Source organism: Lynx canadensis, chromosome B3 (genome assembly GCF_007474595.2).
Source record: "Lynx canadensis isolate LIC74 chromosome B3, mLynCan4.pri.v2, whole genome shotgun sequence".
Classification (NCBI taxonomy): domain Eukaryota; kingdom Metazoa; phylum Chordata; class Mammalia; order Carnivora; family Felidae; genus Lynx; species Lynx canadensis.
In genome coordinates this window covers 31,076,256-31,090,932 of record NC_044308.2, presented here as the reverse complement: position 1 = coordinate 31,090,932, position 14,677 = coordinate 31,076,256, and the positions used below count along the sequence as shown (strand labels likewise).

General features: G+C 50.6%; 1 protein-coding gene across 1 annotated transcript; it reads right to left on the bottom strand.

The window, feature by feature from the left end:
* Positions 1-6,772: 6,772 nt before the first annotated feature.
* RPP25 (ribonuclease P and MRP subunit p25) lies at positions 6,773-11,077 on the bottom strand. The gene has a single exon (XM_030317674.1). The coding sequence runs from the start codon at positions 10,902-10,904 to the stop codon at positions 10,263-10,265; it is 642 nt and encodes a 213-aa protein (XP_030173534.1). The 5' UTR covers positions 10,905-11,077; the 3' UTR covers positions 6,773-10,262.
* Positions 11,078-14,677: the final 3,600 nt, after the last annotated feature.

Here is a 14,677-nt window from a genome sequence, read left to right as displayed (position 1 = left end):
TTGTGAGGGGGCGCCTGGGTGGCTTAGTTGGTTAAGCGTCCAACTTCGGGCTCAGGTCATGATCTCACGGTTTCTGAGTTCAAGCCCTGCATCGGGGTTCCACGCTGACAGTGCAGAATCTGCTTGGGATTCTCTGCCTCTTTCTTGCTGCCCCTCCTCCACTGAGTGCTCTCACTCTCTCTCCCTCTCAAATAATAAACTTAAAAAAAAAAAAAAGAATCTGTGAGGACTTACCAGAGTGTCTGAACAACACTACCCTTTGTTGTTCTCGGAAGAAGTTGAGACACTTGCTTCTGCCGTGGCCAGGCTGGCTGCTCTTGGCTGGCAGTGGTATTAAAGCACACAGCAGTTTTAGGTAGATAAGGGACATCTGTTCCTGCCTTGGCAAGGCCACTCCTTGTAGGCAGTGTCACAAGCCATGTAATTGTCCCTGGAGTAGTAACCTTTAGAGCAGCCTATCTTGCAGTGCCTCGGCCTGCTTACTATGTGCTCCAATAGTGAGGGATCTAGGCAGGCAGCTGATACCCAGCTTTTAGTTGGAAGGACAGACTCTACCAAGAACTCATAAAAAGGTACACCTCAACTAAATATGGACTTTGTTTCTTTCATCTCCAGTTTGTCTGGAATAATAGTGTAATTAATCTGTCACTGGTTTGGAGTGTGTTATTTCTTATTGACTCTATGGAAGACATTATCCTGTATGCTACTGGCTTATGAAATATTATTATTATATATTATAACTAACAGTGAACCTGTGCTAAGTAAATTGTTGGCGAAGACAGTCCCGGTCTCTGAGCATGCCTCAAACAAAAACAATATCTCTGGCCAGACGCCTGCCCCCAATCCCTACAGTAGGGTTTCGACAGCAGACTGCTCTGAAATGGGGTTGATTAAATTCCAAGGCTCTTAACATCTAATCTGGACTTACTAACTACATCCTGACATAGGATGTGGTCTGGGCCACTTCCCCAGGCCTGAATTACCGTGCCGCCACCCAGAGTCAATAAGACAGTCTCTTGGTATCCTTCACTCTCTATCCCTGGACTCACTGAGGAAAGAAAAGATGGACACTGAGGCTCCTCTTGCTCACTCTGGCCCTTTCTCCAGGGCGGAAGCATCTACCATTCTCTTTTCCCTCCCTCGCAGTGTGGTTTTAGGGGGTATGAACCTGGCTGGCAAAAGGATAAAAAAGCTTTTCTTTTCAAAGCATCTGCCCTCACCTTCTCCCACCAGCCTAACCAAAGGATACTTGTTAAAGCTTTGACCTCTTTGCGTTTTAATTCGTATTCTTCAAATCTCCAAGGGCTAGAAGCGCAGGATGAAGTCAGGACTCTCATAATTAAGAAAGTCTTGGGGCGCCTGGGTGGCGCAGTCGGTTAAGCGTCCGACTTCAGCCGGGTCATGATCTCGCGGTCCGTGAGTTCGAGCCCCGCGTCAGGCTCTGTGCTGATGGCTCAGAGCCTGGAGCCTGTTTCCGATTCTGTGTCTCCCTCTCTCTCTCTGCCCCTCCCCCGTTCATGCTCTGTCTCTCTCTGTCCCAAAAATAAATAAACGTTGAAAAAAAAAATTAAAAAAAAAAAAAAAAAAGTCAGTCTTGGGCCCAACTGGTCTCTCTGCTGTCGGTCTCTCCACATTGCTTACAGTGCCTTGGATCGGCTATGGAGCATTGTTGTTTAATACAATTATGGTTATGCTTTATTATGTGTCACTGCATGCTGCAAACTTTTTTTTATTTGTGTCTTAAAGTAAGCTCTACCCCCAATGTGGGGCGCAAACTCACGGTTTTGTTTTTTGGGGTTTTTTTTGTTTTTTTTTTGACATAGAGTCATTTTCTGGCTTCAGAACAATGTGTGATTAATTAACATCTTTATTTTTTATTTTTAAAAATTTTATTTATTTATTTATTCATTTATTTAAATTTACATCCAAGTTAGTTAGCATGTAGTGCAATAGTGATTTCAGGAGTAGATTCCAGTGATTCATCCCCTATGTATAACACCCAGTGCTCATCCCAGCAAGTGTCTTCCTTAATGCCCCTTACCCATTTTAGCCCATCCCCCTCCCCACAACCCCTTAGCAACCCTTAGTTTGTTCTCCATATTTAAGAGTCTCTTATATTTTGTCCCCCTCCTTGTTTTTATATTATTTTTGCTTCCCTTCCCTTATGTTCATCTATTTTGTATCTTAGATTCCTCATATGAGTGAAGTCACATGATATTTGTCTTTCTCTGACTAATTTCGCTTAACCTAATACCTGCTAGTTCTGTCCACATAGTTGCAAATGGCAAGATTTAATTCTTTTTGATTGCCGAGTAATATTCCATTGTATATATATACCACATCTTCTTTATCCATTCATCTGTCGATGGACATTTGGGCTCTTTCCATACTTTGGCTATTGTAGATAGCTCTGCTATAAACATTGGGGTGCATGTGCCCATTTGAAACAGCACACCTGTATCCCTTGGATAAGTACCTAATAGTGCAATTGCTGGGTGGTAGGGTAGTTCTATTTTTAATTTTTTGAGGAACCTCCATACTGTTTTCCAGAGTGGCTGCACCAGTTTGCATTCCCATCGAACTCAAGGTTCTGAGATCAAGAGTCCCACACTCTACTGACAGAGCCAGACAGGCACTCCTGCAAACTATTATCCCATCTAAGTCTTATAACAACCTTGTGAGAGAAGTACTTATCCCTATTTTATGAATAAAGGAATAGACTCAAAGGGCGCTTGGCCAAGAATCACACAGCTAATAAATAGTACTGCTTAGATTTGAGCCCAGGTTTGTCTGATTCTAGAAGTTGTGGATTTTTTTCACCCACCACCCCTGAAGGAAGGCTTTGATGGCTTCTCAGTGAATTCTGAAGCCCCTGCTACCTTGAGGACTGTTCTCAGCCCTCATCACCTATACTAGTTTTTTATTGATGCATAGCAATTTACCACAAACTAAGCAGCTTAAAACAATACCCATTTATTATTCCCCAGTTTCTGTAGGTCAGGAGTCCAGGCATGGCATGACTGGTGCTCTGCTCAGGGTCTCAGAAGACTGAAATCAAGATGTTAGTTAGGTCTGTGGTCTCATCTGGAGCTCAGAATCCTCTTCTGAGCTTGTTCAGGTGGTTAGCAGAATTCAATTCCTCACAGTTGTAGGACTGAGTGCCCCTGTTTTTTCTTGTTAACTGTTAGCATAGAACCACTCTCAGCTATGAGAGGCCACCCTCAGGGCCTTACTACGTGGCCTCTCCATAGGCCCTCTCACAGTACCACTGCTTATATCTTCAAGCCAGCAGGAGAGGGTCTCTAACACTTTACTCTCTTTTAAAGACCTCCTCTGACTAGGTCAGGCACATCCAGAGTAACCTCTTCTTTTAAGTCAAAGTAAATGGATTAGTAGCCTCATCTTGGAAATGATACCCCATCAACATTCACAGTTCCGCTCCAATTATACAAGGCATATACATCGGGGGGAGGGGGGAAGATTCTATTCAGCCTACCACATCACTTGACGGGGGCTGCTTGTTCCCAAGTTTGCCTCCAGCTATGTTCCCAGGCCCCCAGTCCATTCTGCTGCTTCTGGTGGGTGCTCCTTCCCAGAAAAGTTGAGGCCAGACATCCTGGCTCTTGCTCAAGCCATCAGAGTCTTTTGTCTCTTACTACCATCATCTGCCCTCAATCCTTTTCTGCCCCTCTGGAGAAGCAGCTGCTGGACTTCTGTTGCCTCAAGGGTGTCAGTCACCAGCCTGTCAGCTTCCTGCTGCAGCCCAGAGCCTTCATCCTGGAAGAGCTGTGATAAGGCACTTCCGATGTGTGCAGAGAAGGGGGGATGAGGCGATTGAGGAGTTTGTGAGGATAGAGGCAGTGTTCCACCATGTGAATGCCTAGTAAAGGGAAGATCACAGTCCAGAAGAGCTCTTATTTTCTCTGATAGGAATGAAGCATGTACTGGAAAAAGAAATGAATGCTGCCTTTCAAGGCTGGAAGTCACCCTTGTGGCCATTAGTCTCACCGATTGCACATTGTTTCCATTTCCTTGGGTCCTTCTTGAGCACCTCCAGTGATGAGGATCTCACTACTAGGGGACTGGGGATGATCAAGGGAAGGCACCTGAGACCGTGACATTCTTGCTGCTATTGAATTATGGCTCTGCCACATGCCCTTAGACAAGTTACTTCAACTTCTTGAACCATAGCTTCCTCATCTATAAAATGGGAATAATAATGGAACCTACCTAATAGATTGGGAAGATTACATAAGATAATGCATGCGAAACACTGTCCTGGCTGGCACCCAGTAAGGGCTCAATAAATGGCAACTAGAAAAAGTATTTTCCTATTGTAAAATTATAGTTCTTTTCCCAGGGCAGGGCAGGTTGTGATACGGGTAACAAGGCATGGAGGTGATATGGACAAATACACCACCGTGGTCACCTGAGAATCAGGGAGAAGGGTTGGCGGAAGGAAATAGCCTTCAAAGGTAATCCTGTGGGGCTGCCATTAGGAGGTTTTAATGGTACCTTTTCACAATGTAGTTACTTATTTCTATTATGTAATTTCCTAAAATATTACTTTAAAAATTTTTAATGGTTATTTATTTTTGAGAGAGAGGGAGAGCACAAATCGGGGAGGGACAGAGAGAGAAAGGGAGACACAGGATCCAAAGTAGGCTCCAGGCTCTGAGCTGTCAGCCCAGAGCCCAATGCGGGGCTCGAACCCACAAACCATGAGATCATGACCTGAACCAAAGTCCAACCCTTAACTGACTGAGCCATCCAGGTGCCCCCTAAAATATTACTTTTATAATCAGATGTAATTTTTATTGAGATATAACTTATATACCATAAGACCCACCCCCCCCCTTATTTATTTATTTATTTATTTTGAGAGAGACAGAGAAAGCATGAGTGGGGAAGGGGCAGAGAGAGAGGGAGAGAGGGAGAATCCCAAACAGGCTCTGTGAAGTCAGTGCACGGAAACTGATGCAGGGCTTGAACTCACAAAAGTGTGAGTTCATGACCTGAGCTGAAATCAAGAGTTGGATGCTTACCCAACTGAGCCACCCAGGCTCCCCAAGATCCACCCTTTTGAAGTGTGCAGTTCAGTTGTAGTTTATTCACTATATTGTGTTATCACTGTCACTAATTCCAGAACATTTTCATTACCCCCAAAAGAATCTCTCTACCCAGTGGCACCCACCAACCCCATCCTAAGCAACTACTAATCTACCTTCTGTCTCTGTGGATTTGCCTCTTCTGGACATGTCATATAATTAGAATCAGACGCTATGTGGGTTTTTTTGTGTCGGGGGTCTTTCACTTAGCATGATGTTTTCAAGGTTCATCCACGTTGTAACATGAATCAGTACCTCATTCCTCAGTATCGCAGAATTATACTCCATTAGGTGGACATACCACATTTTGTTTACCCATTCATTGGTTTATGGACATTTGAGTTGTTTCTACCTTTTGGCGATTATAAATATGACTGCTGTGGATATTGTGTACAAACATTGTGATGTTTTTGTATGGACATATATTTTCAGTTCTTTTGGGTATACATCTAGTAGTATGATATGGGTCATGTGGTAACTCTGTGTTTAACTTTTTGAAGAATTACCAAATTGTTCCAAAGTAGCCTGTACTACTTTGCATTCCCACCAGCAACGTATGCAGGTTTCCAGTTTTTCCACATCCTTATAATTTATTTGTTTACAAAGAAAGATAAGTCTTTGTAGCTGTTTTAAAATTTTTTTTAATGTGTATTTTTGAGAGAGACAGAGACAGAATGCAAGTGGGTTGGGGCAGAGAGAGGGAGGCACAAAATCCACAGCAGGCTCCAGGCTCCAAGCTGTCAGCACAGAGCCCGATGTGGGGCTCGAACTCACGAGCTGTGAGATCATGACCTGAGCTGAAGTTGGACGCTCAACCGACTGAGCCACCCAGGCGCCCCAGTCTTTGTAGCTGTTTGAGCTGGGCCCCACACCCTCAGTTTCCTTTTGGGAAACAGGGCCTAGGGCAGGGGAGCCCTGTGCTCTGAGTCCATTCATTACCTGCTCTTCAACAGGGATCTCCCTCCACCTCCCAGCTCCCTGAGCCTGGTCTCTCTTTTCCAGAACCACCTCTAGGGGGCAGCTCACAACAGTTCTTCATCAGTTAAATTTCTCTCCCCAGAAAAGGGTTCAAACTGTGGCTGAATGTGAAGGGAAAGAAACAGGATTTAATTTCATGTCTCTCCTACCAGTGAGTGCTGTTCTCTACATTTTAGCTCAGGGAATAGTCAACCTGATTAACCATCAAAAATCATATGAAGATCTTATTACAATGCCTATTTCCAGGTCCTTTGTAGGAGATTCTGACCCTGTTGGTTTGGAGTTCAGCCCAGGCATTCTGTATTTTTTTAAACAATTTCCTTAGGTGATTCTGATGATGAACCATGGTTGGGAAGCAAGGTATTATTATATCCTTTATCCCACAGCAGTCTGGCCCATTTTGCAGAAGAGAAAGCTGAGGCTCAGTGAAGAATTAAGTTGTCCCAAATCACAGTCAACTTGACTTTCTCCAAAGCCTATGGTATGTTCTATATGACACTAGGCATTACATTTGCTAGCACAGGCCTGCAGAATAGAGAGCCTCTCTCCACGCAGGACTGGGAATTCTGATAGCAAGGACCTTGGCAAACACCCTACATTCCTCTTCCCTGTTTCCACTGGATATGGTGAGAATACCTATTGTTTTTGATTCCTAAGTCTGCTGTAACAAACTACCACAGACAGGGTGACTTGAAACAACAGAAATTTATTCTCTCATAGTTCTGGAAGCTAGAAGTCCAAAATCAAGTTGTCGGCAGGACCATGCTCTCCCTGAAGGATCCGGGGAAGAATCTTCCGTGCATTTTTCTTAGCTTCTATTGTTTGCGGGCAATCCTCAGCATTCCTTGGCTTGCAGCTTTGTAACTCCAATCTTTGACTACGTCTTCAGATGTTGTTTTTCTCTCTGCATGTCTGTCTCTTTTCATAAGGACACCAGTCATATTGGATTAAGGACCCATCCTACTTCAGTATGACCCCTTCTTACATATTAATTACATCTGTAAGGACCCATTTCCAAATAGTCACATTTGCAGGTACCAGGATTAGGGCTTCAAAATATCTTTTGGGGGGTGGCGAGGGAGACACACTTCAACCCACAATATCTATGATAATCAGCAGATGTCAAACAAAACCAGATATCCTTCAGATACTTGTATCCTTCAGATACTTGTGGCTGCCTCAACACGAGACAGAGCATCACCTCTCTGTGCTCTGCCTAGAATTGCCAGACCAGTCCTACTCAGCTGGCTAACTCCTCTGGTCCTTGGGGAACCAGCTGCATCAGCACCTGTGGGTGCATCAAGCGCCCCTTCTCAGAGCTCCCACCTTCTCCCACTACCATTGCATTGTGTTATAACTTTCTTTTCTTTCTTTCCACTAACTGGGACGTCCTCGAGGCAGGAATAATGTCTGATTTTACTGTGATTCTTTCCCCTAGCCCCCTGCCCTAGCCCCACCCTGTGCCTAGACTGGGATCTGGTACAACAATAATGAAGTCCCTTAATGCCCAGCTGGAGGTCCACTGCCCATTGACCACATGCTCCGTCCTTGTATTATATACATTTATGTTCCCAAATGGATTTTGACTGTGTGACCCAACGATGTTGTGGATGTGAGACTTCACTGCCCCCTAGCTCCAACTGCCCCAAGCCAGGGCCCAGGAAGCTCCTGGATAGAGGTCACTGTTGGAAAGATGGGGTCTTTCAGAGGAGCTTCTGCTCCCTCTGGTTCTGCCACAAGTCAGGGAGCCATCTCTGAAGTGCTCCTGTAGCCACTCCCCCCTTATTCCAGCACTTCTCAGGTTCCCACCTCAGTCTTGGGGGCGGGGGGGGGGGGGGAGGCGGGTGTATATGCATATCTGTCACCTTCCTTTGGAGCCTGCTCCTGGGTCAGCAGGGCCAGAGGATCAGTAAGGTGGGGATGGGGTGCTCATGGGTGCTGGGTTCCACTGGCACCCATAAGCACCTATCAAAAGCTTGGGAACTGAATGTGCTGGGGTGGAGTGGGGGTGCAGAAAAGAAAGTGTTTCATTACTTGCTTTCTGGTACGGGGGGCAGCTCAGCCCACCATCAGGGCAGGTTAATGCCCTAAAGGTGGGGAAACAAGCCCCTCTCCCCATGCCACAGGATGAGTTTCTAGGCAGGAAAGGGACTTCGCTGATCCTTGCCATCAAAAAAAGAAAGCCTCTGCAGCCTCCCCTCCCGGACAAGCCTCTGCTTGCATAGTCTTGGTGACCTGGCAATCAGGACTTCAGATACTGGTTTTGGAAAGTTGGCCCTTTTCCAGAACCAAGACCAGTCTTCTGTAAGCTTCTACCATGCAGGGCCTCTTCCAAGTTTTATCATTTCCTTTAGAGGCACAAAGCCCAGGACCAGCCCAGGGCACCTAGTGCATTTTTTCCAGCTTTCTTGGACCACCTGTGAGAGGGTCAGACAAGTACACATAAACCCCTTGGCCTTTCCCAGGGACTCATCAAGAACAAGAAATTGGGGAGGGTAAACCGTGCCAGAGTCTAGATGACAGGGCTCACTGATCCAAAGCTCAAGGAGAAATATAGGTGGGGGACAACTCCCTGAAGAGACCCTTCTCTCAGCTGCAGAAACTCACCTCTTGTCACCGGAAGAATTTATTCAGGATTCTGCCAGCGAAGTGACTTACATTCTCCCCATCTCTTTTCCAGAGGTGGTGTTGAGTTGCACGTGGTAGGGTCTGTTTCTGAGATCCTGGAGCTCTGTGCTGCCCCCACCCTCACCTGCTAGAGTCCTTCTGTACACAGCACCCCTCCCCCCACCCAACTATGAGTTGGGCAGAATGGCTTATGAGGCTGTTATCTCTCAACAGACAGCTGTGCAGGGCTGGAGGCAGCAGCTTATCAGGGAGCCTGCAGTGATTCACAGCCCAAGTTCCAGCTTCTCTGCTGAATAGTAATTTCCAGCAGTGGATTTGTGCTCATTCTTTCTCCTCACCCTCACTCCTCCCCCTCTCCCAAGGGTGTGCTGTCCTTTCTGAGAGAGAGCGAGCAGTGAAGGGGAGATCCTACCGATGGCGATGAGGGGTTTTGTGCCAGCTTTCTGGATAAGGCTGTCAATTGGCAGGAGGCTGCGGGTTTAGGGAACCCAGTGGGGTATGCTTTCCTTGGCAGTGACCCTCAGGAGAGTTCACTGGTGCTTGCCTTCCTTCCCTTCTCAGAAAAGCAATGTGGTAATGCACCAACCCTCAGAGGTAATGCATCAAGGGACAAAGGCCCCCTTCTGGCCACAAGCCCCTGAGGCTAGAGCCAGCCAGGGAAGGCTGGGAGAGGGAGAAGCCAGAAAATGGACAATGTACCTCTTGCTCCATTTTGAGGTGACCCAGTCTCTGTGCCTGACCCTGAAGACTCCAAAGGCCAAGGACTCCACGCTGGTGGGGACTGAGACACAGGCGGGCAGGCCAAAACAGCCTCCACCTAGGTTAAGTGATAAGGAAAAAACCTGGGGCCAGAGCCATTTTTTGTTTTTGTTTTATTGGAAGCAGGACTCCAGCTGTGAGATTCAGGGAGTAGGCATAGACTTCTGTGCTGGGTCTCTCCCTCTGGGCCAGTGGGGAAGTGGGGGGGGGGGGTGTGTTAAAAGAGCTAGAGTCCATCCACGGAGGCACTCCTGCAGTATGATCTCAGGATGCTCCTTAAGAGCAGGGTAAGGAAAACTAGAAGGGAGTGGTGTCCCAGGGGACGTGCAGAATACACTCCCCCCCAACTCAGACTCCCCTGCCCTCCAGCAGTTGCCTTCTCACCCTTGGCCCTTAGCCACCAATTAAGATGATTCCAAGAGCTTTCCCGGGCTTCCACACTCCAGCCCCCGCATGAATACTGGATGCCTTTAACCCTTGGGGGTCTTGAGCAAGGCTCAAGAGTTTCACTGCCAACCACCACCCACCTTCGCCCCCCCCTCCAGGAAGGTCCTAGTATGGCTCAGAAAAGCTGAAGGTGGGAGTTCTGCGTCTTCAGGCAACACAAGTAGAGAAGCAACCACCCACGAAGCTTCCCTAGGGTCCCTCTCTTGTTGCCTTGTGCTCCACGCTGACAGTCTGAGGAGCTGTGTCCAGAGCACCGAGGCGTAAAAGTCTGTAGATATGTCTCAAGGTCGAGGCGCTGCGGGTGAGACCCAGCCAGTGTAGGTGGCCCAGACCCACGAGTTCTCAGGCCGTCTGGTCCTCTTCCGTAGCACTTGGCTCAGGTTGTGACCGCTTCGCAGAGCCTTCTCCAGCTGCGGGTTCCCCTAAGCTCCTCTTGGACGTCGGTGCAGTTGGCTGGGACGAGGGTGCAGGATGGGAGTTCGGGGGCTGATAGCCGGGTTGGCAGGGATCCAGTGCATCCTTGGAAAGTAGGATGGCGAGGCCGGGCACGTTCTTAAGTACACTGAGACTGGCGGCCGGCTCACCAGGCTCCTGACCCGGTGTGGGCCCCGGCGGGAGGCTCTGCCACACCTCGCGCACGCTCCGGTAGCGCAGCCGCGTGACCTGATGCAGGCCCGCCAGGCGGCGCTTGAGGATCTCTGCGCACGTGACGGTCTTGGTGGTGGCCCGACCGCAGCCGCTGAAGACGATGGCGCGCGTGGCTGGCTGCGCCATGCTGGCGGTGGCGAAAGCCAGCAGGTTCCGGATCTTGCTGCCCTCTTTGACCCGCATGTGCACGGCTCCCGGCGCCAGGTCCGCGAAAGGGCCCGGGCCCGCGCCGCCCCCCTCGGCCCCGCCCCCCACCGGCGCCTCCTCTGAGCGCACCTTACGGAAGTTCTCCATGCGCCGTCGTTGCCCGGACCGCGGGGACGCGGGCTTCGCCATGGGGCCGCCTCAGCCCCGGGGATGCATGGCCGCCGGTCGCGCCCTGCAGGGGCCGGCAGGGGTAAGGGTGCGGGAGCGGCGTGGACGCTGTTGGGCGGGGTGGGACGGCGCGATCCTCGCTTCCGACTTCTCTCCAGTGGGCGCTGCTCTACGCCGCGCTCTAGGCGCGCGGTGCTCCGCGCCTTTAGCTGAGGCCCCGCCTGGGAGCCTGGAAGCCCCCGCCCCTGCCGCCAGGCCCCGCCTCTAACCCGGCTCGGCCCGCCCGCGTCCTAGCCTCTCCCGCCTCCAGGATCCAGTCCAGTCCAGACACTGGGGCGTGGGAGCGGTGCGCACCGGTAGGTGTAATGGCAGCGCCAGGGGGTGACTTGCCAGAGGAAGTTCCCCCATAATCGCCAGTGCCCTCCCTAAGCCAACCCTCATTAACGGACAACCTAAATAAAAACTGCGTTTGCGATGCAAAAGCCGCTTCAAGCCGGTCCCCGAGCCCTTGCGCGTTCCAACTGAAGGCCGCCCCTTGTCCCCTCTCAAGGAGGGATTTCCGAGAGGCCTGCTGGGGCCTCTTCCCCCCCCCCCCCCCAACGCCTTCCCTCCCGCGCCGGAGCCGCTCTTTTCGCCTCAAGGACAGCCTGTGCACGGTCAGCAGAGTGCGGAGGCGCCGGCTGCCGCTGCGCCCCGTGCCGCCCTCGGACGACTACGTCGCGGCGTGGTACTCCCAGTGCGGCCAGAGAATGGGGTCTCAGCTCGCCGCGCCTGACCGGAGCTGGAGGCTCCCGGACCCCAATACACTCCTGGGCCGAGGGGGTGAGGCTCCAGGCCAGGCTGACCCTGAGGCGAATGGGAAGAGAACAAGGAGAGACCTTGTCAAGAGGAATTAAGCTCCCTCCACCCACGCAACGTCTACTATTAAAGCTGCAGGTTTTAGGGTAAAACAGGCACTGTTCCCTGGTAATGTGGAACCCCCTTCTTCCCAGGTGGTACTCGTTGTTAGTCAGCCTGAGACCCAGTGGGGTCCTTTTTCAAAAAGGAGGCTGGATGAAGGCAGGTTTTGAGAGGGAGAAGAAAGGTGGGAAGTTGAAGCCTCGGGGGCGTTATGAAACTACTGGGTGCCCTTCTCCGGGAACTCCACAGGACCGAGAGGGTGGCCCGACCTCCTACCTGGAGAGGTGGACAGTGAGAGGTGAGGCTGGGATTGAAGGACTGGTGATGGGAGGGGAGTTAAAAGGAGCTGGACCCTCCCTAGAAGTGCCCTAGGGCCTTGCCCTTCATCCTTACACCCCCTCGCTCACGCGCACAGTCAGATAAAGCGGTGCAGACCTGATCCGGGTAGGGGGTACTACCGCCGGGCGTGGCGGGGAGGTTCCCGGAGAGCTGCGGCGTGCGGGAAACCTCAAAGTGAGGGCGGCTTGACGGTGCCTGGGGGGAGCTGGGTCCCAGTCTTGAGACGGAGCTGCCAGGGTCTCCTCCCTTCTCACAGCTGTTCTCATCTCCTCGTCATCTTGTATGTCCTAGCTCTCGGCCCTGCTGTTCAGAACCCGGCTGACCCCATTTTCGCCCCTTAGGGGAGTGGCTGGAGCTAGTGGACCTTTGCGCCCCAACGTATGAGTGACCGACTCTGGCCTGGATCTCTTGATTGAACGCTGGGCTCAGGAGCTCTCGGGGTCGCCTTCCACTTGGAACCGGGACTTCAGCTGTGCCCCAGCTCCCGCGAGCCCCACGGAGAACGGGCACGGCAGCCTCGATAGAACACAAAGACTGCAGCGCGTGGCGGGGCGTAGGGAACCTCAGGCAGCAATTTCGGCTAGGCCTGGAAGAAAGTCCTGGAACGGGTGAAATCTACGTTAGAACGGGCTGGTTAGGGAAGAAGCGAGCACTCCTTGCGCAGGAGTATGCAAGCCTAGGCTGAACTTTCACTTGAAAGGGATACAGGCAGGGTCTGCAATTTAGAGGAAGGGGCCTGGGAGTTCCGGGTTTGCGTCGGGTTAGCCCGCGGCTGTTCTGCGTCCGCTTGGGTTGGCCCTCGAAAGCACCCTTCTCCCCCTTCTACTACTGCCAGCTGTAAAAGACTCGGATTCACTTCGCTCCCCAGCGAAGGGAGAGCGCCAAACAGGCCCGCATTCCCTCCGGGGCCCCTCCCCTTCCCCGCTTCCTCTGCAGCACTTAAAATGTAAATGTACATCGTGATTAGCCGCCGGGTCGCTAATTACCGCTGAAGCCATTCATTACCCTGTCAGCGCGCGTCCTAGCCTGCCGGCTGTGCGCTCCTGCTGGGCGACGGGGTGGCTGGGCTGGAGGGGTGGAAGTGGGAGGGGTCAGGCGTGGGGGAACTGTGAGTAAGGGTGAGGGAGATTGGCCGGGAAGAAGCGGGGGCGAGAGAGGGGTCAATGGGGGTGTAAAAAACGGGCGGTGATGTACCCGCGCGAGGCTGGAAGAGGGGAGAAATGCTCGGACAGCTAGGGAGGAGGACGGAGGGGAGGTGGCGATGTGAGAGAGCAAACGGGGACGAGGAGCCGGACGAAGGCAGAACACGTGGGGAGGCGGCCAGGAACCCCGGAGAAGGGGCGAACGCGGTTGGTAGAGGAGTAGAGGGCTGAACTCTGGGAAGGTGAGCAAATATCTGTGCGTTTCTGTGGCGCATACCCCGCGAGGGTTAGAAACGGAAAGACGGCCAAGGCTTTCAGTTGAAAGAGCTGGGTAGGACCGTAAGTATTTTTTTTTTTTTTAAGCGCGCGGCGGAGGGGTGGGGGGGAATCTATTTCCATATGTGTTTGTAGATGTAACTGTATTTTTAAAATATCTTTAAGAAAAGAGCATACTGCATCTGTTGCCTCTGAGGCAGCATCCAGATTTTGTGAGCCTCTTTAAGAAAAGCACTGCTAAATATGAATACAGAATTAAGCAGAGCCTTGGAACAGCTTGTGTAAACGAGGTACTGACCTTGGAGTCTGAGCTTCGTTTAGCTTCTTTTTGCCTCTATGTGACCTTGGGCAATTTACTTAACTCCTATGCCTTGGTTTTCTCAACTGTGAAATGGGGCTAACATAGGAACCTGCCTCATAAACTGGTTGGAAGACACATAGCATCTTAGAAACTTAGCTGGTAAATTCTTGGGAAATGTTGGCTAATATTTTTCATATATTATTTGAGATTAAGATAAATTAAAATTTTTAAAGGTGGGGAGAAAGCTGCTGAAAGGAAGGGAAAATGGGCAAAGCCTTGGTAAGAGCAGTTTTCCTAATATGTTAGGGCCTAGTTAGTGGCACCGTAGACTCCTTTCATCCTTAGAGGACCTGATGGGGTGGTTAGGCTGGAGCCCCTGCTCTGCAAAAGGGCCTTTCCAGCTGTACATCCTGCTTCTGGACAAGTCTCTTCTCACCCCAAGACTGGGAGAAACCCAGGCTCAGGACAGGTCTCCTCCTCTTCTGTCTCCAAAGGCAGGAAGAGAATGGGGAGCTCCTAAAGCTGCTGGTCCTAGTCCCAGCCTCTGTAGGCAAGGACTTGGGAACATGCAAAGGGGTCAGGAACTGGAAGATTAGAAGGGGGCCAGAGGGAGCTCAGATTTATCAGGTGCCTACCAAACATCCAGCATTGGGCCAGGTATCCTCACAGATCTATTCCCTGATTCCATCTTTATAATCTTCCTTTTCATCATTGTTTGACAGATATGGAAACTGAGGCACAGAGAGGTTAAGTAACTTTGCCCAATGCACCACAGCTAAAAAGCAGCAGCCACAGGTATTTGAATGCAGGGTTTGCTGACTCACTTTACTACCTCA

Coding starts and splice junctions, on each gene's coding strand:
- RPP25 (XM_030317674.1), bottom strand. CDS start 10,904: ATGGCGAAGCCCGCGTCCCCGCGGTCCGGGCAACGACGGCGCATGGAG.